General features: G+C 39.2%; 1 protein-coding gene across 1 annotated transcript; it reads left to right on the top strand.

Annotated features, from left to right (window-relative positions):
• The first annotated feature begins 1,895 nt into the window (after nucleotides 1-1,895).
• Nucleotides 1,896-22,085, top strand: LOC135699735 (uncharacterized). Its single transcript, XM_065220040.1, has 5 exons — nucleotides 1,896-2,567; nucleotides 18,044-18,839; nucleotides 18,897-19,013; nucleotides 19,080-19,550; nucleotides 20,294-22,085. Exons 1-5 carry the CDS (start codon nucleotides 2,557-2,559, stop codon nucleotides 22,061-22,063), a joined length of 3,165 nt encoding a protein of 1,054 aa, XP_065076112.1. The 5' UTR covers nucleotides 1,896-2,556; the 3' UTR covers nucleotides 22,064-22,085.
• Nucleotides 22,086-23,070: the final 985 nt, after the last annotated feature.

Here is a 23,070-nt window from a genome sequence, read left to right as displayed (position 1 = left end):
ACGTTGTTCTCTTGATTATTTCGTGAAATTCGTTTTTTTTTTTCCAATGGGACTGACTTGCGGTTACTTTCCACTATGGGACAGTTTGATTTGGTGTTGTTTTCCACTTTTCTAGAACAAACTTACTTTTTTGAATAGCATAGCTGAAAATACATGAAAAGTTAAGCTAAATGACGACCCTAACTCAAAATTGATAAAAATGCAGATGGGACTGACTTGCGGTTGCCGGCAGTAACAGGTAAAAGATGTGCGTCCTCCTTCTGCTCATAACTGACTGCGGCTGTGGAATAGTTCTAGCGACGTTTCATCACTACCTAAAGCCCCACGTTTGCGAGAAACGTCGCTAGAACTATTCCACAGCCGCAGTCAGTTATGAGCAGAAGGAGGACGCACATCTTTTGCCTGTAGACTTGAAGACATATTTCAAGTCTCCGCGTACATCGTACGGGTTAGGCAAAAGATGTGCGTCTAACTTCAAAAACTGTCGCATTAATGGCCCTTCGCTCATTTTCAACTTCTATTCAATTTTCATACTACCGTACTCTAACGGAACTATCCACCTACACTCTTCTAAAGATCATTCTCTAGCTAATAAATTTTCACACTAAAGCTTCATGTTAGCATTTCCAACCAACTCTGAAAACGCTAACTTCACATATGAAGACACATAAAAACACTTTGTATTTTAAATCGTTTGTAACGGCGTTAAAAGCTGAATTAAATACAACATTCTAACTATTTACAAATGCTGCAGTAATCAGTTTAGAGCTAAACGCAAATCGCACTTATTTTAAATTCACTCTTGGTCCAACATTACCACTGATCTGGTAACACTAGTGTCCATCTTTCCAATGATGTAAAGATTCAGACCAGCCCTGGGACCTGGTAGCCTAATCCAACTACCTCAAGGTTTCACCAGTGCCCAGGGATGTGCTCATAATTTATTATGCACATAATGCTCATGTTCATAGTTTGTGATACAAATGTAATCGCGGCATAAATTAAACACTTGACACGTGACTTTCCGCGATAACATTTGAACTCGTGATCTTCTCCGTGAGACACATGGGTTCTAACCATTACGCGAGTTCGTATTCAACATTATTGAACGGCAAAAACCAATTTTTGCCGGCGCCGGTGGTTGAGTAGAAAGTGTTACTGCTTTCCCACCCCAGTAGGTCTAGGTTCAATCTCAGCCGAGGTCGTTTGGAGTTTTCTGGGGCCAAACATCTTTAGTCACGTCTTCCTTTAGAAGGGAAGTAAAGCCATTGGTCCCAGCCCATGTGCTGATAGGTTCGATATATAGGGTCCAGGTGTGGAGTCGCCACCCTGGCTTCGGTGGTTGAACTCGTTTACGGAGCAAAAACTGACGGAAAATAAACAAAATAAAAAATTGAAGATTTATTGGAAAACGACGGGACAATCCCAAACACCCGAAAAAAACAGTAGTGTCTCCTTCAGTGTGATACGTTTGGTCAGCCTAGCCAGTCATAAGCACCACAGAGCACTAGTAAAGGGTTGGTGGAGCACAAAGTGCAATTCTGAGCACGAAATGACGAGCGTTATTTTTGAAAAGGCCGCATTTTTCTTGTAACTGATGTTTAGCGCTAAGTGCTTCTACAATGCAACTTACATTTCCGATAAAACATCGACAATAGCATGACCATCTGAGTCAACATGAAATCCCACTTTTCTATCCCGCAACAAGCACGTCATCATTATATTTTGTCATCATCCAACCGTTACGCCGGACATCAGCGGCACGATCTGTACCCACACATGAGAGTAGGTTTTATTCGCATAATCCACGCCAATTGCTATCCATCCACCGATCGAGCGATGTTTATACCCAAAAGCAATCGCGCTAAAGAGAACAACAAACATTCAGCAAAGTTAGCGCAGTGGAACAAGATCACATTTACGGTTTTCCTTCCCTTAGCTACGGTTAGTTTTATCCATACCGGGTCGATCGTCTTTCGTACAGACAGATAACAGATAAGTGCACGCGCATAATTTCTAAATGTTATTGCAGAAACACTCTAAGGTCGATTGGATCGTTATCGGGCTTAAATGCGGGGGTGGCTAAGCAGCTCGACATATACCCAGAGGGGCTCGTTACTTGCCACCGAACTAGTGTTGTGGAGATCCGTTTGTTTACATTGGAAATTGGCAACGTCGGCCGGTGGTCTTCACCAAAATCGTTTGAAATCGGCGACTTCCTTATAGTCGGCCGATTTCGGCCAATCGCGCAATGAGAATAATTGATTATTTCTACACGAATGGGGGTACACGAAAAGTGTTAACCAAACATAGGACAAAACTCATCTCACCACGGTGAGATTGGGAGGATACAGTTGAAGTGCGTCCGAGAATCAGTATCATTCGAACAGCCGTCGAGGCGAAAAGGAACTGCTTGCTGCACCAACCTGAGAACATACCGGAAGAAATTCAAAAAAACCAAACCGAAGAGAAGCACTTGCTAGACGTTATATTACATTAACCCAAATTCGAACTCACACGAGGACGGTGAAATGTGCAAGGAGTTTTGCTAGCGACATGGAAGCCAAGTAAGTACTTGAAGGGATCCACCAAGGTCAACCGAGTGTTGATGGGGTGTAGTAAACCACTTTCGGAAAAAGTCGTTAAGGATGTTCAACTTGTAAGCGAAAGGAAACACGTGAACGAGTCAATTGAGGAAATCTATAATCCAATTATTACGAAGTGCCAAGTTGTGTGGAATATTAATGTTTACTTTTTTTGTCATGTGCCATGCAATGGCGATGTGCGGCCAAAAACTAATGAACATGCAGAAATGGTCGAGCGCTGTTGGGTTGTTGTATATGTAGTAGAAATCCTACTGTAGGATGCAAATGAATGTATGGGAAAAAAGTGACCATCGAATATATAAACTGTTTATTGGCTCGAAAAAGATCCAAAAATTGCAAAATTGCTCAATCGGACATGATTTAGAGGTGTGCCGGAAAGCGGTCGAAGAATGAACTTTTTTCATCTGAAAAATCTCCCAAGGTACATTAAATTTCAGTAATCGATCATTTTTTGTTGATGCCAAAATACTCGAGATCTGGTGATTTCGGCAAAAAACAAGTTTGACAAAAATCAACTTTCTGTGACTTAGAATTTTTCGTGAATTTGATACGTGATATGGAGGAACATTGATGAATTGGTTAATAAAATGGTTCATAATTATTTCCAAACTTCTTGTATATTAGCCCTGTTCATTTTAACAGAAATATTCGGTATGCACCGGGTCAACCGTGATTTCTATTTGTCCTGTTAATTTGAACTTATGTTCAAATTTTCAGCAAAATCGGTGATGATTTAGAGGTATTTTAAGGTATTTTCAAGGTAATTTTATGTTTTTAAGGTAATTTACGGCTTATAATATTTGTATCTCGAGACTCAAACAACGAAAACTTCTGTAACAATAGCAAAGCTTATTGTGTTATCTACAAACTTTGTGACCAAAGGTTGACTATTCAAAGTGATTTTATTGAAGTTTGACTTAGTTTTATGCTCGAAGATATCTTAAAACGTGAAGAATTTTAAAATATTTGTTCTACGAACTTTCCACCCTTATGATATAAAAATGTGTAGTCTACGTCATAATGCTTCTTATACTGTTCTAGAAATTTCGTTCAAACATAGTTTTCGTGTAGATTCCATAGATTGAGAGATAAAAAATTCAGAAAAGAGGCCGTTATAGCTAAAATTCACAAGACAACAGAGCCAATAAAAGTTTCAACTAGATTGACAGAACAAAGTTGCATTGCTTTTCAATGACGACCGATGACTGTTTCATTGATAGATGATATTTTTAGAAATATGAATCCTCAGTAGACGTGTTTTTTTGTCAAAGACAAGTGTCACTCGAGCCATCCAAAATGTTCGTTATTTTATAAATTGCTGTTATGCGTCGTGTGACACTTGCCTTTGGTTACAAAGTTTGTAGATAACACAATAAGCTTTGCTATGAAAGTTGTTACAGTAGTTTTCGTTGTTTCAGTACAGATAAACAGACGTAACTCTTCATTGTGTATCTTCGTTCACGGATTTAACGGTTGATTTGAATATTACCAGTTCCGCGAACTACTCGCCGTAGCGCTGGCTTTGGATCACTTTGACGTATCTATATATTCTATTGCACTTTCATGCAATATTGTTTGCGAGTTAGCGAGCAAGCTTGTTTTCCGCGAGAAGCCCGAGAGATGTCGTTATCGAGGTCCTATGTTTGAGATACTATGCTTCCAAGAAAAACTTTTTCAAAGAGTTACGTTTCAGTCTCGAGATACATATTTTAATAACCGTAAATAATAAACCGTAAATTACCTTAAAAACATAAAATTAACTTGAAGCACCAAAACCAAAACCAAACACATAGCTGATCTTGTGATATAATGTGTAAAAAAGTCTAAAATTTCAAGGAAAAATATGAAAACATATTGCGGCCTCTATCAAACCATAAAAAAAAACAAATACAATCAATGTTTTTCAATACAAAATCTCGTATTTTTTAATATAATTATATTTTTTCCTAAAAATTATTTTTAATTACCTTTCATTTGATATTTTGATCTTTGGAATCAGCCAGTGGGCTACCCTAACATGGATATGGTCACCCTAATGACAAAATTAAAAAAACGTGTCTAACAAAACTACCTATTTTTACGAAAATCTGAGAACCACTTTATCGTTTTGCTTTGGAATGACTGATATAGTATATTATATTAGAAATATTGAGATAATTGTGAACAATTATCAATTTATCAATATTCCATATTCTCGATCCTACTCACGAAAAAATCCTAAGATCGAGAAAGTCAATTTTAGCAATAAAAAAAATTCAGAGCGGCACCAGATCTCGACTTCCATGCAATTTGATGTCAGTTGGCATCGAAAAACAATTTCCAAAATTTCATATATTCCCTGCCTTGTAATATTTTTCAGATGAAAAAAGTACAATCTTTGACCGCACCGCAAATCATGCCAGATTGAGCCCAAATTTCGCATAGGGTTTATTTTTTTCGAGCCAATAAACATGTTGTACATGGTTCAATTGTAAAATTCAACATTACCGTTTTCATTGGTACCCTAACAGGTAGTCTGTGATGGATAACGATTTTCGACAATTCGCAATCGTCAACAGTGCGCTTACATAACAAAGTTCATAATGTAAAACTGCGAAAATAGAAAATCATACGAGCATACGCGCACCACTTTCGAGACTTCATGTCGCAATCGTGTCGTTAAGGTTTTGGGTAAATACTGTGGCGTGATCTTACTCAAGATAAAACAAAGATCCCATCTAGAAAGTGAAGGTGGTGCTGGAAAATTAGTACATTCATAATTCTGAAACCGAGGGCGACCGGATTTTTTGATCAAACAGCACGCGTAGCGAAAAAAGTTCCATCAGACTATGGTATCCGATTGTGTTTCTTAACAATTAGATCGATTGCTATTTATAGCGGTCAGCCATCAACGGCTCAGAATATTGATCCGCTCTAACTGAGGGTGAATTTCCTATAGCTGAAACTGGAAAAACCCAACAACTTTACTTTACATGCATGAAGCTTATTTTAATTGGAAATACATTACGACGTACGGAGGGATATTTGTTCTACGCTAGCTGTCCACGGGCCTCCCTTAGCTCAGTCGGTAAAGCAAGACCATGCTGGAGGTGGCTGGGTTCGATTCCCAGTCCGGTCAGGAATTTTTCGGGTTTGAAAATTTCTCGACTTCCCTGGGCATAGAAGTATGATTGGACTTGCCACACAATTATACCAATTCCAAAAATGGTACAGGCATCGAAAGCTCTCAATTAATAACTGTGAAAGTGCATCTAGAACGCACTAAGTTGACAGCACGCAATAAGCTAAAAAATGCTATAAGCATTAAGCTTGAAATGCGAAGAAGAAGAAGAAGCTGTCCAAAAGTCGATTTCTCAAAATAAGCCAAAACAGATTCTGAATGCATTTCATAATACCTTATTATTATTTCATAATAGCGTACCTTACTCCAAAACATGACTCCGCCCATTTTTGACCAAACTATTTTGTTATCCTTGAATAATAAGATGTATGTGACAAGTTAGCGTGGTTAAATATTTTTGGCCAGTTAGAATTAATAAATACCCCACTGTGCGACACTGGGTAAAGCCCCAGTTTGGGATTTGATATTTCAAGATAGAGCTGGAATACGGGCGTTACAGCTTTTGTAAACAATGACTTCTTTCGATGATTTCTTGAAAGTCAAGACTCGCCCACTCAAATAACCATCACCATCAGGTTGGGGAAGACTTCCCCTACCCGGCGATAATGTTGGTTTGCGTGGGCGTTGAATTCCTAGAAATCTCGCGTAACATTTGAATAGGGCCTATGATCAAAATGTAAACAAACCGATTTTTGATACCATTCTGTAGCACTGGTAAATAGCTACCAGTCGTATAGGAATGTTCCGCATTATCGATAAAAATCATTAAAAATAACTTGATTTTAAAAACGGCCGATCCACGAAATTTTTCCAATAATTTATGCTAAAACGGCCTAAGGGCCTGTTCATAAACTACGTAGACAGTTTTTTGGGATTATTGACCCCCCCCCCCTCCCCCTGCGTAGACAATTGTCCATACAAAAAAATTAAAATTTGTATGGGCCGTGGATAATTGTCAACCCCCCCCCCTAAACTGTCTACGTAGTTTATGGACAGCCCCTAACCTCGGGCCTAACATATTTTTTTTTCGTTCGATGAGGTTCCATTCATAAGCCTAGCGACGTAGAAGGGCCGATGATTGAAAAATTTCAAATCAAAGCTAGGCCCTACTGCATGAGGCAGGGCTGATGATTTATTTGACGTTAAGAAAAGGCTTAGCAAAGGGCCTACAATTTATGATGACAAGTACAATGGCTTAACAAAAAGGGCCTAACCATTTAAAGATTCACAAAAAGGCTTATTACTGTGATATTAAATTTTTATCGATTTTCATGTATTTTTGAAAACGTTTCGCATGTTTTGGATGTTGTGTACTGAGATATAGTTACTATTGTTATTGTGAACAATATAAATGCCTAAAATACTTCAATTTATTTATATAGGAATTAAATACTGGCAGAAAAATTTACAATTCATTTTCTGGATTGTTTACATTTTGGACATAGGCCCTTTTCAAATGTTACGCGAGAAATCATCGAGAGAAGTAATTGTTTACAAAAGCTGTTACGCCCCTATTCAAGCTCTATCTAGATTTGTTTCTTTATTGTTGATGCAACCTGTTTGATCTTGGATCGACTTATGACGCAAAGTTTGCTTGAGAATCAGCTGGATGATATGCCGCCATGTTATTGAAACTAGAGTCGGTGTATAATGAGTCACGCCAAGAGAAAAACAGTTGAACTCGCATCACGGTTTTCGAAAGAATCCCTTTCTTTTAACTTGGCAACAGAGGACTTCTGCATCAACTTCAAATGACTTCTAGCAAGGAAAAAAAATTAACGGCTGTAGTAAATCATTATATCAGTGATTTTGTCGAATTATCTTAAGGCAAAATAGTAGAAATTGTCATTACTGATCATTACAAAACGTATCGCATGACAAATGTAATGCTCACTGCGTGTATATGAGCATTTCTTCGGTTATATTTAATATTTAATTGCAATACCTTTCGTGGACCTTTCATAGCATCGTAATGCTTGTTTACTTTGCACGATAGGTAGCCGGTTTGACAGTTCAATAGGTAGACTTGGCTTCACTCTTGGCGTGACTCATTATACACCGACTCTAATTGAAACCAACATCTGAAACGTCACAATTCAAGTGTGACCTGCAAAAATGGCGTGACTGGATTGTCTTATTTTTATCAAATGAAATTATTTTCTCTTTTATGCCATATAAATGGTTCAATTTGTGGTAGAAAATCAGAAAATAATGCTTTATGAATTCTAAGCTTATTTTTCACAAAATGTAAAGCAAAAATATTAAGAAAAATCTGAGAGAAATTCTGACTTGAATCTTCTATTGGTTTACAAATTATGAGCTGTAAGTGGGGCCAACAATTCGCGGGCCCGCGGCTATGTTAGCTCTTGTCAAGGCAAGGCAAACAAGATAGGGTTGCCACCTACACAGCAAAAAAATAATTTTGATATCACATCAAAGTGGATGCACTACAATCATGTCGAAAATTTCATGTAATTTTTATGACCATATAAATAAACAAATGCAGTAAAAGCAGCGTAATGTCAGTTCATGCATTGTATTAATGATAATTTTGTCCTTTTTAGCAAGTAATATTACACCATATTTTCGACATGATTGTAGTGCATCCACTTTGACCTGATATCAAAATTATTTTTTTGCTGTGTAGCTGTTGAGAAAACACTGAAAATATGACGTTCTTTTGTGCGGTCGTGTGATATGAGAACGCATAAAAATATAGAAATTAGTGACGTTTAAAGCACGCACACTACCGGGTGCATCGCCGTGTAAAGTTGTTTATTGTTTTCCTCTGACTAACCATAAAAATGTATGAAATTAGATCTGACAAAATGAGTTTGACAGCGATTTGTTATGTATTTTCCTCGGATTTTAACTAATACGCTCTCCCATATCGCACTAATACAACCGGACATGAAAATCTATATAGAACCTAAGCCCGTTTCGGTCTGTACTTTTGGCTGAAACAATGTACCAAATTAAATCAAGCTGAACATTGCATTAGGTCCTAAGTAACATTGATCGATTCTCTTCGTCAACTTTCTCTTTCGTTAATAACTTGAGCTCATAACCGTTTCTTGTTGTGTTTGTTGTATTAGATCAAGAGCAAATTTTCATTATGTCGTAAGTAACATTCGCACCGATCCGAGAAAAATAAAGTTTTGTTTTGATGACCGAAAAGTTATTCCTATTTCCAATTAAACACATATAATCTCATAGTGACAGCAATGTTTAACATATTTAGCCGGGTTTTAATCATACAAAGGCAAATCGCTAGCTTTCATGCTAAGAAATACTGGTTTTTGAGTCAAAAGTTATTATACGTCGTTTGGTGGCCCCTATTGTTACTTAAGTCAAAGTGTATTTACCAGGATATTCGGGAGAATTATCAATTACGTCTCCTTACGTGCAGCCCATTCATCATTTTAGGACCACCAAAATCATCTTAGCAACAAACAGTTCGATTTATTCACTTTAATAATGAGAAAGCGAAACGACGAAAGCACACTTTTCACGGGTTTCTCAGCGCTGTTACTTAAGTCAAACGGCATCTCCATAGAAATTGGGTGACTTAAGTAACATCGAAAACTATTTTGATCGGAAGGTGATTACGTCAAAAAGCAATTTGACTGGTAAATAAATTTAAAAATGGGATTTGATCCTATATTCGGACAGTATATAGTGTAATAGCAGGAGAATCGATTGACACAGATAGTGAATTTTATGCTATGAACCATGCCCAAACACTATGGATTTGAATTGTGACACACTTGGATTCTATGTGCCTCATATGGTGATATCAATATTTTTATCGACTTCTACTTCTATAAACAAAACTGCCAGAGGCCAGATCTGTCACATCTTTTTTTAATGGATCTGATTTGGGTTTCGATCATGGACTGTTGGAGTGTGCTGCTGCCTGAGTCTTTGTTCGATTTGTTCTCATATATGAGGCGGGTTGATAGGATAAAGTCAAAACTCTTGATTTCTATGTTTAACTTTCTGAGCAAGCAATTCACATCGTATTGAAATGCAAAACACTTTAAATCCATCTGTTTTGAACAGTAGTGTGATTCAATGTGCTATACACTTGAATAGATAGTGATTGATTTTCAACATTTCAAAGTTTGAAACACCAGAAATTAACGTGTATAACACATTGAACCAAGGTGAAATACACTTAAAGGAAATGTGATTGTGCATTTAAAAAATCAAGTGTTTAAACACTTCGATCAAACGTGTGCAATTTTTCGAGTGTAAAATCTGCGTACACTGAACGAAAACATCCGCAATACTTCGACTGATTATTGTATTGCTCGAGCCCTTTAACAATACGCTGTCGAATTTCGGATGATTTCCTTATGGTTGAATTCGTCATCAACTGATGAGCATCCATATGACTGTCCTCCAAATGAAGGATGATTTTTATTTGAAAACATACAGGGCTCAGAGGACAACAATTTAAGGATAGGATGACTTGCAAATGCTTTAGATTAGATTAATTAAATCCATTGTTTACATTTCCCTATTGAACAGCCATAAACAACCATTCATCATGGATACAAAAATTACTTGTTGGTAGAGGAAACATCCTCCGCGACGAAATAGATAATCTATACGGTTTCCACGCTTTACCATTGTTCATACCACCTCTGATAGCGATGGCTATGCTTCCAGCTCGTTTGTCTGCTCAGAGCAGCAAATGACGTACGATAGAATTATTTACATCATCGTTTTGAATGATTTGCCTTAAGGGGCTGAACCAATACCAAATGCATTTCAATTTAAGATGAATATCATTTTGCAGAAAGCATTACGCACTCCAACAGAAGGCCCTATTCCTTCTCGTAACAATTTTCATTCTGTATTCGAGAGGAAAATCATCTGATTTCAAAACAACCGTCATCCGGTTCCAGCTATCATTCGAAAAGGCGATTTCAATGTTTCGATTTGAATGGTCTGAGGTTTCATTCGAACAGAGGACGGTGGTTTGGTACATTGTAGCATAGCAGCAGCCACACGATGATTGATGAGTGAGGAGACGGAAGTGTGAAGATCGTTCTCGAGTTAGATTTGGTGCGTACGGGGGTTTGATATCCTACACGTCATTAGCCAAATACTTCATGCCACTTATACCTCATACAGACTATGGCTTATATCATGTACATAATATAGACTGTCTTGCAATGATCTAGTTTTCTCGGGGAATCCTATGTATGAGTGCTCATTGCAAGACACCCTATATTACATGATATAAGCCGTAGTCTGTACGGGGTATTAGAGAAGATGCATAAATGACGTAGCATTTTAGGGTAACCAGCCATATATAAACATACGCTACAAGGGAGAGGGGGACCAAAGTTGGTGCTTCGTGAAACGTAAACAAACGTTAAACGTGGTCCCCGTAGTATAATTGGTAATGCGTTCGTGTACTGAGCGGGATAATGTGGATTCAAATACCACCGGTTATTTTAATTTTTACAATAAATTACTAAGACATTTTGGGTATTTTATCCATAAAAAAAAACCTTTTTTTTTCTCTTTAACTATTTGTTTTACATTACTTCTGCGTGAAGTCAGCGATTTACATAGTTGAAGATGCTAATTGCAAATAACAGACTAGAGTCGTAATTTTTTTTTTATTGTTTATTGTTTATTGAAAAATTCAACTGACAAATACTGTATAAATGAATAAAACTTAAACTAAATAGTTACGGTCAACGGTACGGAAAAGGCCAAGTAGCCGATGACGAAACACGTCAGCTGATACATTGAAGTCGAACATATAAAAAAAGTTGTTGAATTGCCGGCTGATTGCTCGAATTGGCTCGTGTTGTGTATAATTCCGGCTCCGTGGTTCCAAAAACAGAAAGTCGCGTTGACGAAGAGACCTCTCAGGGGCATACATATTTAGTTGTGACAGCAGTGTTGGGCAGTCAATGTCACCTGTAAGCAGCTTTCCAGCGAACATAGCTTGAGCGACCGTCCGTCTCACCTCTAATGGCTCGATTCCCAGGAGACGGCAACGCTCCTCGTACGGTGGCAAGTTCGTTGGGTCACGCCAGTTGAGGAAACGAAGAGCATATCTCACAAACTTGCGTTGAACGGATTCAATTCTAGTGATCCAGCTAGCATGGAAAGGGCACCAAACAACTGAACTTGACTCCAATAAGGATCGCACAAGCGAGCAGTAAAGTGACCTGAGACATAGCGGGTCACGAAACTCGTCGGCAATTTTGAAAATAAAGCCCAATTGTCGATTAGCTCTGGAGATGATGTCAGTGTAGTGGATTCTGAAAGTGAGTCTGCAGTCCAAGGTAACTCCGAGATCCTTTATGTGCTCTACACGAGCAAGACAGCGTCCGTAGAGAACATAGTCAAACATGATTGGTTCAATTTTTCGGTGATATGAAATAATGTTACATTTTTCTATGCTTAGACTCATCAAATTTCTTGAGCACCAGTCAGCAAAAATACCTAACATATTCTGGAGATCCCAGCAGTCCGAGAGGCTTTTAATAATTTTGTAGATTTTCGTATCGTCTGCATAGAAAACGCGGCATCCTAATGGTATCAGCAAGGCGACATCGTTTAAAAAGATCGAAAATAGTAGCGGTCCTAGGTTACTGCCTTGCGGGACTCCCGAGTTGTTTGAGAAAACATCCGATTCCGACGCGCCATTTATGCATCTTCCCTAATTTATACGATAGATGAGGAGATTAAAGTATAGAGTTGAGAGATCGTCAAGTCGACGATGACAGGAGCACATATCGTGGTAGAGGTAACATTAGCTGCAATTTCCAAACCTATGACTGGATGCCTTCCTTCATATAACAACTTGAGTGCGGTAAAAATCGATAGAACTGTTTCAAACACATCGTCGGTACTTGAGCGTGTCGATGATCATCTCTTTTTGCCAGTGGTGGCGGGAGGAGGGAGAATACCCCTCACCATCCCTCTCCAACGGGGGAGTTTGGTAAAGATAGATGATCAAACCGATTTGTACCTTCCTAAAGTTGTCCTTGCTTGCTTTCTACTCTCTATATAAACAATTTCACACTGCCGTACTCGTACGGAACTATCAACTTAATACTTTCATCTCCTCATCTATCGTATAAAAATTACCACTCTAGTCTGTTATTTGAAATTAGCATAATCAACTATATATTTTTCTCAACAACTTTGCCTCAGACGCCATTACGATCAAAAGAGCCGTTTCCATGCAATATTTTTTTGAACAATTTCAATTTTACAAGATCCAAAAAGGCCGAATTTGAGCAAAATTATAAATCATTGTCCATAACAAGCCATTATGAAAAGTTTCATGCAAATCGGAGAAGGTAGATTTTTTTCCGATTCGTCATTTTGCGTTGAACTGCTCCAATGATGGATTACGTCACGTGTGTAAAAAAGTTACGGAGCCTTGGAAGCTATCCAGACTTCAAGAACCCCTTGATGGTTTCAGAAGTTATTGTAGTTTTGAATGTTACAAATTCTTTGACTTCCGGCAGTTTCAGAAATGATTCAGTATAGTAGACAGAGTTAATTGTGAAATAACTAATAGAATTTCCCGCCGTTTCTAGGGAAAGTTAAAGGAATCAATTAGCTTAGTTAGTTCTTATTAACGCAAACATTCTTTCGCATTTATACATGTATATTAGACAAGTTTATACCCCCGGGTAAACTTGATGCATTAATATGCTAAAGAAAGATGCATAAATGACGTAGCATTTTAGGGTGCCCTGTGAAAATAGTAAACATTTAGTTAGGGGAGGTGCATAAATGGCGTCTCATTTTAGAGTGACCAGTAATGAAGAAAATACCGCTTCAAGTTTTTGTTTTAATAACTTTATTATTGAGTATTTTAGCACTTGGCTAGTTCATCTCATATACGCTACAAGGGTGCTTCATGAAAAACGTTTGTTTACGTTTGATGAAACACCAACGTTTAACGTTTGTTAACGTTTCATGAAGCACCAACTTTGGTTCCCATCCTTGTAGCGTATTTTTCTACATGGCTGGTCACTCTAAAATGAGACGTCATTTATGCATGTTCCCCAAATCAATTTGCACTACTCACTCAGTCTCTTATCACTCATTTACTTCTCATCCATCCACTTCTCACGTCCTGGCCTATAATTTACTTACTCATATAGCGAACTTGTTTTTAATTCAGTTCCAGCTTGGATCGTCAAACGTCAGTGTGAACGTTTGTCTTTGTAAGCTGGCTCGGGGTAAGATTGGCACTGACAATATGCTCGGGTTCGCACGGGTTGGAACTGGTTCCACTCTGGATAATAAACAAATTCGCTAATAGTCTCATTATCTCACTTTCCTTTTGCCATTCTCAGTCAGTCAATCCAAGAGAAAAAGAACTAGATCAGCTTTACACGTTTATAAATATCTGGATCAACAATAGACGAGGGCCCATCAGCATTTATAAACAAACCGTTCCAAAGCCCATTCCTCACAAATCGAAGGCCGCCCACACAAACCAACACCATCATCGTGTAGGTAGAAGTTTCCCCTATCCGATGATGGTTTGGTTTGGGAGGGGGTGTCTTCGCTTTGTAAGTAAAGGGCTTTGGAACGGTTTGTTTACAAATGCTGATAGGCCCTTTTCTATTGTTGATCCAGATATATTCCTAGTTGAATATCCCTGAAGGGAGACGTGCTGTCAAATCCGCCTACTGATCATTTATGTAAACAAACCGTGTATCCATCCTCTTCTCACTTCCTGGCGCATAATTCACTTACCTAAACACTACACGATAACCGCCAAAACCTCTTTTATAACTATAAAGTACGCAATGGTGAAGGAAAACGGAACTACTCATAAAATGATTAAAATGTATGCATTTATGAGTAATTGCTAGTACAAAACTAATAAAAGTTTTTAATTTATGATACTCATAAAAGGAGTAAACAATACACATATTTTATGGGTAGTTCCTTTTTCCCTCGAACATGAATACTTTATAGCCTAAATTAAGTTCTTCGTTTGCGTATTTTGCGGTTTCCGCGGAGGGTGGTTTTTCGGTATTTTTGGCGTTGGCAGAAGTTTTGTTTAAAACACAAATCTAAAAAGTCTTAAACATACAAATCTTGCGTCACTTTTCAAATAGACTAATAATGTAACATATCCACCATTTTGAGAAAATCGAAGTTGAAGTTCGACAGATTATTATTTAACCTGTTTAGAAACAATACATTTTGCAATACTATTTTTAATATAGTCAGTGAATAATAACGTTGAAAATTCAGTAGAAACGTTAAAATCGCAATTTTGATTTGAATTTCATGCTACAATATAGCAAAAACCACAGAGAACGTTTTGACTAGTCAAGTTGTACATCGGGCACGTTACATTGGACGATTTTTCTCAATGACATAATCAATTAGTGTTACATTGGACGATTTGTTCTACATGATACTAGATTCCCTTTCACAGATGTCATAGTAGAGTACCTAACTTTAGATTGGCCCCGCCTTTAGAAAATGAGCACCAATCATGTTAGGCAGTCCGAATGACCGAAGTAACAAACATGTATCCATCATTTCAAACTGTATATTGGACAATTTTTGACCTATGATTATCTTAAATAAATGAAAGTAAATTTGGATGGATGTTTTTGTATCACATACAATGATATAAGAGCAATAGTTTGTATCGCTTAACTCGATTTGTTTACATTTGTTACATTGGTCTATTTGAAAAGTGACGCGAGAAATGTGATAGAGAGTAAGAGTGATAGATAAAGTGAACTATGGGCCTTATTATGTAAGCCGAATCGAGCGTTAGTTCTGATCACTGGTTTAATTTAATATTACCTCTGTGACCAGAAGTGACGCTTGACTCAACATTCATAATAAGGTTCTATGTCAAATGGATCTGTTGTTAGCTGTGAAAAACTGTATTATTTTTTACAAACCTGAGCTTAAAGAGCATTAAAGTACAATACAATGCAAAGCGAACAATCGACAAGAATAAAAATATCATCTTGTTTAATCCCAACAAGTTCGTGCCTAAAAATAGGAAGATTTGCGCATCATCCTCCCTGCTCCATCGAGGTGAAGTGTTGGTGCAATCACAGACAAACAGACGTAACTCTTCATTGTGTATCTTCGTTCATGCATTTAACGGTTGATTTGAATATTATCAGTTCCGCGAACTACTCGCCGCAGCGCTGGCATCGGATCACTTTGACGTTTCTATAAATTCATAGAACTTTTATGCAATATTGTTTACGAGTTAGCGAGCAAGCTTGATTTCCACGAGAAGCCAGAGAGATGTCGTTACTGAGGTTATATGTTTTGAGATACTATGTTTTCAAGAGCAAGTTTTTCAAAGAGTTACGTCTGTTTGTCTGTGGTGCAATTGCCAATGGCACTTTTTATATGGCTCTCTTCTTCCCGCGATTCGACGTTCGATTACGATTACACTTTTAGCAGCCTTCTACACCTTTCAAGGGCAAACTGCACGTAAGCACTCAGCGCGCATATCCACGTCGCAAAATCCCTCAGCAGAACTGGGACCTGCATCAATGAATATAAGTAATCAATATATAATCATCATAAAGCGACTGAACTTGGATTAGACCAAGGCAAAGCAAATAAAAACACTCATAATAAACCGATGTCACAAGTTGATTTGTATATTTATTGCCCGGAAGGATCGATACCTCGCTACGATGCAACCGGTCGGCGCATCGGCTAGTAAGTTGGTATGTGTCCACAATAGCCATCCATCGACTGCATGCATACCGTTTAAAAATGTGTCGCGCCTTTTCGCTCAATGGACACAAGTTTAAGGTCGTTCACTATCCACATGGCGGCGCATGCTACCGAAGCTATTAATGCGTGATCAATCTGTAGGTAGGTAATAAGGATGAACACTGCCGCAGAATAACGGAACGTGCATGCCATTTAAATGTTATAGATTCGAATTTTCAATTGTTGAATTTGGAGCATTTCCGATCGTCATCATAACGCTCGCTAAATGCCCACACAAACAGTACCAAGTGATACATTCCTTATTATGTTCGCTGAACTCACCACAATCAAATTAGCACCCGACCTGATGGATCATAGGTGTGAAGATCATTTGCCGTCATCGTCGGTGGTTCCTCGAAAACTAAATCAATCACCGTCAAAGTGATCACATGTTTCCCCTCGGGGGAATTTGTTTAAAATATGAAATACCGATTTCTCGATTACTTTCTCGAAGGGACGTATCAGCTTTTGTAAACAGTGCATTTGATAGTCGGTTTGGCGTAACTGATTGGTCGGGTGAATGTATAGAAACGTGAGAATTTTTACAACAGAGAATCTAATTTCTTGTATTTTGACCGTCGACTGCGTCGCCCATAGTGAAATAGTTTTTGCACGGTCGTTTTCGCGAGAAAAGAACACGTCACAGACAAAAAGAAGCCAGTTCTCTCCTCTTCCTCTTTGATTAAAGCTGGGTTTAGACAGGGCAAGTCAATTGATCAAGTCAGTTGAATTCAACTGACTTGAACGCGAATTGAACGTGTAAACCATGCCATTCAACTGACTTGATCAACTCACTTGAATTGAAAAAAGTTGAACCAGGCTCAACTTTTCAAGTCAATTGAATTCAACTGAGTTGATCATTTGACTTGCCTAGTCTAAACCCAGCATTATGCTGGGTTTAGACTAGGCAAGTCAAATGATCAAGTCAGTTGAATTCAACTGACTTGAACGCGAATTGAACGTGTAAACCATGCCATTCAACTGACTTGATCAACTCACTTGAATTGAAAAAAGTTGAACCAGGCTCAACTTTTCAAGCCAATTGAATTCAACTGAGTTGATCATTTGACTTGCCCTGTCTAAACCCAGCTTAATTCCAACTCTTCCAGTCGAAGTAGACAGCAGCCAACGTTTGCTTTTTCAAAGGGACGTATTTTGTAAACAAAGATTCAAACGCCAATTTGTCAAAACTCTAAGTACCCCCACGCAAACTAACAACGCTATCTTGTTGAGGAAACATTACCCTCTCTGATGTAGGTGCTAAGAGTTTCGACAAATCTATATTTGAATCTTGGTCTACAAAAGCACATACGTCCCTTTGAGAACGTAATCGAGAAATATTTAGAAAAAAATGGAATGAGGGATGAACTAGGCCAGATCGCTTCATTTTAATCATTGCGGCAAGGAACTGTTCAAATATGACGTCCATTCTTGAGGGATGGGTTTAAGAATTTGGGACAGTTTTGTCCGGTACTGTACACGTCTGTGAATTGCTTGTTGAGTGCAACTGCTTGATATAATTCATTTAAATCTTTTTCCTTTGCAGGAAAGAACATCTGCATAACCCGGAACTGACTGACAGTTTCGGTGACTATTGGAAGTTGGGTAAATCAAAACATGATAAGAAATATAACGATTTCCACGAACTGCAGGCCGACTTCAAGGAACTGCGCTTTAAGAATAAAGCTAAAACCAAGAAAATGATGAGCAAAGGCCGCAGAAGAAAGAGACGCAAGAAATCGAAATTCCACTTTGAAGGAGAAACATTCAAAGATCCGGATCCGTATCAGCTGGCGGTCCGGAAAACGCAGTATGGAAAACAAAGTAACAAATTTGTTTTCGAAGGCGAAACATTTAAAGATCCAGACCCGTACGGTTTGGCCATTCGGAAGAGCTCTGGCAGCAGCATTAGTGACAAGGATGTACGGTCCGAATACATGACCCAGTTGCATCACGCACATCCTGGCCTGGTTCATGGTAGTACAGAGTATTGCAACAGGACTGCGTATGTTGGAAAGCTGACCGATGACGAAGACGAAGCGGATAGCTGCAATTACGACGATGAGGGCGGATGCTTTAATCGGGCAGCTTTGGCACAATTTCTGGCAGTTGGGGTGAAGAACGTGCTGCTTCTTGGGTACGGAATGACCTTGGGCTTTCCAACCATCGTCATTCCGGCCATTCAAGGAGGTGAAGGTCGTGGACCTAGTATGGAAAAGGGTTTTACACTCAGTAAAGAGGAAATATCCTGGCTCAGTTCGATTAATCTCATCTGCGTACCGTTGGGATGTGTGTTCTCCGGAATGCTAACTCAACCGATTGGAAGACGACGAGCTATGCAGGTTTGTACGTTTGATTGATCCGAGTAAGTTTCGTACTAAACAAAACGATCATTGCAGATAGTTAACATTCCGATGTTCATTGCATGGATTCTATTCCACCTGGCTGAAGACGTACATTTCCTGTATTGCGGTCTGGCTCTGGCCGGCTTCAGTGGCGGCCTGTCCGAAGCACCGGTATATACAACTGATAACGCAAATGTATTAATATTATAAATCACTTAAAGATTCCCTTTTCTGCAGGTTCTCACTTACGTAGCTGAAATCACTCAACCACGATTCCGAGGTATGCTAGCCGCTACGGGATCAACGTGCGTTATTCTCGGTGTACTGATTCAGTTCCTCATGGGCAGTTTCCTACGGTGGCGAACCGTAGCCCTGTGCAGTGCCTGTCTTCCGATTATCTCGTTCACTCTGCTGTTCATCGTTCCCGAAAGTCCCGTATGGTTGGCCGGAAAGGGCAAACTTCAGGAAGCTAAGCAGGCACTGGCCTGGCTTCGGGGATGGGTGCCGGAGGAACGTATAGAGCAAGAATTCAAAGAATTACAGACACACCTAGAGAAAAATGTAGAACTTCATAAGCATGACACTCTAGTGAAAAAGGTGAAACTGTACACTAGCCGACCGTTCCTGAAACCGTTTGCTCTCATCAGTCTGTGTTTCTTCATAGGGCACTTCTCCGGGATGACAACGCTGCAAACCTACGCTGTACAGGTAAGCTTTGTGGCGGACCATGGGGGGAACACCAAACTTCGACTTCAATTCATCGTTTGCAATCACCGACTTCTAGTTGTCTAGGATCTGATATGGTAGTTGCATCAGTGTTAGATATAGTAAACAACCGTTGCTATGTTAAGTAATCGCATTTATTTTACAAAGCAGTAGTGCAGCGGGACCCACTAAAAACTGGTGCATTATATGTTCAAAAACGCGATAGCATCTATGAAATTAATTGGAGTTTGACTGAAAAATTCAAATACAGTCAACTCTCTATAACTTGTTATTGGAAGGGACCGTCGAGTTGTAGAATTATCAATTTATAGCATATGATAACAAATTTTATTCATCCATAATTTCAAGAATAATCGCGAAATATTCCATCTACTGTAATAACTGGCCTCAAGGGGGAGAGGGTCCCAAGTTGGTGCTTCATCAAATGTAATTACACGTTTAACGCATCTTCCCTAAGCTTCCGGCCTCCACGCTCTTTATTGCTGGAATGCTAACTTTTCATCTAACACACTATCTAAGTGACATACACTACCCATAATCGCTTATCAGTCCCATCTTTGCTTGATTTCCTATCCATATGGGACTGATGTGCGATTATCGGCAGTACACTACGTGATCAACTGCTAATTGAGTTTCCCGATACATTCTAATACAACCTAATAATATCATCAACTATCTTTATCGAAATACGTATGTTTAATTCATATCTCATTTTCAAACCACAGATTTTCCACACGCTGAAGGCACCCATCGACAAGTACTACGCAACGACACTGCTAGGAGCAGCAGAACTGCTCGGGACCCTGTTCTGCGTTGGCCTAGTGCGATACAGTGGCAAACGTCCGCTGGTGTTCGTATCAACCATCGGTTGCGCCATCTGCTTTTTCTCAGTGGCAAGCTATGCCTATGTCCTACACATGATTCCCGGACCTTCGGTGAACAACGTTGTGGCCAATGTTTCAGCCATCAAAACAGATACCCGGGTTATACCGTTGAACCATACGGAAGTCCTTTCGATCATACAGGATGACCACTTGGCTGCCTTGGTTCAAAACTTCACCAACGACACTTCCAGCATGCAAGATCGCAACGGCTCCGCCGTTATCAGATACAACAACCTAAACTTTACACCCTTTTACATAAACGGTTCGTATGACGATACCGTCAACAAAGACATCCGCTACGGCGAATACGTCCGGACAGTATTTCCCAAAGATGTTCTAGTCAAAATTCCAAATGCCAACGAAAACAAGTATCTATGGTTACCGCTGACGCTCCTGTTGGGAAGTGCTTTCCTAACTCACATGGGAATACGATTGATACCATGGATGCTGATTGGTGAACTGTTTGCACCGTCCATTCGAAGTGGAGCTTCTGGAATTGCCGGTGGAACGGGATACATTTTTGGATTCCTCGCAAATAAATTTTTCCTAAGGATGCTAGCTGCTTTCACCCTGCCTGGCACATTTTGGATGTATTCCGCAATCACTATCATCGGTGCCATAATACTGTACTACTATCTTCCGGAGACGGAGGGAAAGAGCCTTATCGAAATAGAGCAATACTTTGCAGTGAAACGAAAGGACAGCATTCATTTAGATTTGGAAGCAGAATTAAGTCCTCCAAAACCGAAATCGAGATACTCGGTGGCTTCAATTGCCATGCCACCTCCACCTCTTCCACCACGATCGCATCCTTTGAAAGACGACCTGGGACGAATTCGTAAAACCTCTCACATTGCACAAACGCGGAAGATTTCCGAAACGTCGGCCCATGCACGTAAAATATCGGATGTATCCAGGAAGATATCAACTACCTCTTCAATACACTCGGCTCAATCTTACACGATGACTGAAGGTCCGAAGCCAATCTCGGCGATGATCGAATACTACCGTCAAATTTCTGCTGGAAGGAACCCCCTTTCATTACCTCCCGTTGCAGCATCCGTCGACCAATCGACGCTGATTTCAGCTCCTCAATCAAAAACCATAGCGATAACACAGCCGGCAAAACCTCAATCCACGGATCATAGCTCATCAACTCAGCAGCGGTACAGAAAAATATCGGAAACGAAACGCAAAATTAGCAGCATACTCAACCCAGTACTGGAAGTTCCATCACATATAACACCCGTAGAGCAAGCGTCCAAACCCATGCACTACAACCCGCGCCCAATACGTAAACCTGTACTAGCGTTGGATGGTTTCGACGTTCGGAACTGGGAGAGCAATATTAAGTTCGAGGAAATGCTCCGCAAGCGACGGAAGAACGATGATTGGAATGATGTAGAGCCACAGCAATCGGGCACTTCCGTCAGTCAACATGACCTGAGGCAGTTGGAACAGCACATTCAGCAGCGCGATGCTCATATTATGGCTATGGATCGACGAAAGAGTAGACAGAAGTCGGGAAGTTTGAAAAAGCTAACCAACGGGTATTCCAATCCGGCTTTCGAAGGCAGCAATGAGGATGATGTGCATGAAACTAAAATGTAACGGGAGAGCTTCCTGTGGGGTAGAGTTGTTGATATGTTTATAGAATCTGAATAAAGAGGAGAGTATTAATTAATGGTTATTTATCTTGAAGAAATAAAAGAACTAACTTATTTGAACAAATGATCTTCTGGATGTTGGGATCATGCTAATAAAACATCACAATACGTAAAACAAACGTGAACAAACAGTGACTTTCATTGATTGGAAACATATAGCTGCAATTTTTCGTTGATTGCGGTTACCACTTCGAGAAACTTTATAAGCTCACAAACAATCATGCTTCTTGAAAATAAAACAAATAATGAAAATGATCCTATAAATTTATTCTCGAAAAATATGTATGAATTGAATAAGCAAAGCAAGGATCAAATCTAACCTCCATTTCCTCACTCTGTATTCTTTTGTCTACCATGATTTTTTTAAACAAATATTATTTACTAAAGTTGATATTAGATGCAGATCGCAAAATGGTGATAAGAACGAAAAAAATTCAAAGTCACGGGAAATTGACAGGTTTTATAAGTCAAACACCAGGTCAAACACATACTTTTCAAACTCAACAAAACTTCTTTTTATAGCAAGTGAGAGGAAGTAAACCTGGTAATAAGTACACGATAGTAGTGAAACTTTGAGAAACGATTCTATAGGGAATGTACTTTTCTATTTTAGAGCAAAACATGAAAATTAGTCACATCAAAATATCGAATTTCGACCAACCTGTACTCCACTGTGCACACTGGCACAATTCCCCCACGTATTTAAGGTTATTTGAGTTCACCTTCCATAAACAAACTATGGCTCATTCACAACATCTGAAAATCCCTGCTCATAAATTCCACGATCTTTCATCTCAAAGCGCCATCTGAGCTTCATTGATAACGAGTCAATCGGGAAAACAATCTGTCTGGGGATTGCTGAAGCAGATTGAAAATCCGATAGGATTAACCAAAGACCTGCGCTTGCACATTGACAACGAATAGATTGCGTTTGAGCGACTATAAAATGGA

This window comes from Ochlerotatus camptorhynchus, unplaced genomic scaffold (genome assembly GCF_037179485.1).
Source record: "Ochlerotatus camptorhynchus isolate MF236.1 unplaced genomic scaffold, CSIRO-AGI_Acam_v1.1 ptg000114l, whole genome shotgun sequence".
NCBI lineage: Eukaryota > Metazoa > Arthropoda > Insecta > Diptera > Culicidae > Ochlerotatus > Ochlerotatus camptorhynchus.
The sequence above is the reverse complement of the archived record's forward strand: the minus strand, read 5'-3'. Positions and strand labels throughout refer to the sequence as shown.

Coding starts and splice junctions, on each gene's coding strand:
- LOC135699735 (XM_065220040.1), top strand. Junction 18,840..18,896: donor GAAGACGACGAGCTATGCAG/GTTTGTACGTTT, acceptor CGATCATTGCAG/ATAGTTAACATTCCGATGTT. Junction 19,551..20,293: donor TGCAAACCTACGCTGTACAG/GTAAGCTTTGTG, acceptor TTCAAACCACAG/ATTTTCCACACGCTGAAGGC.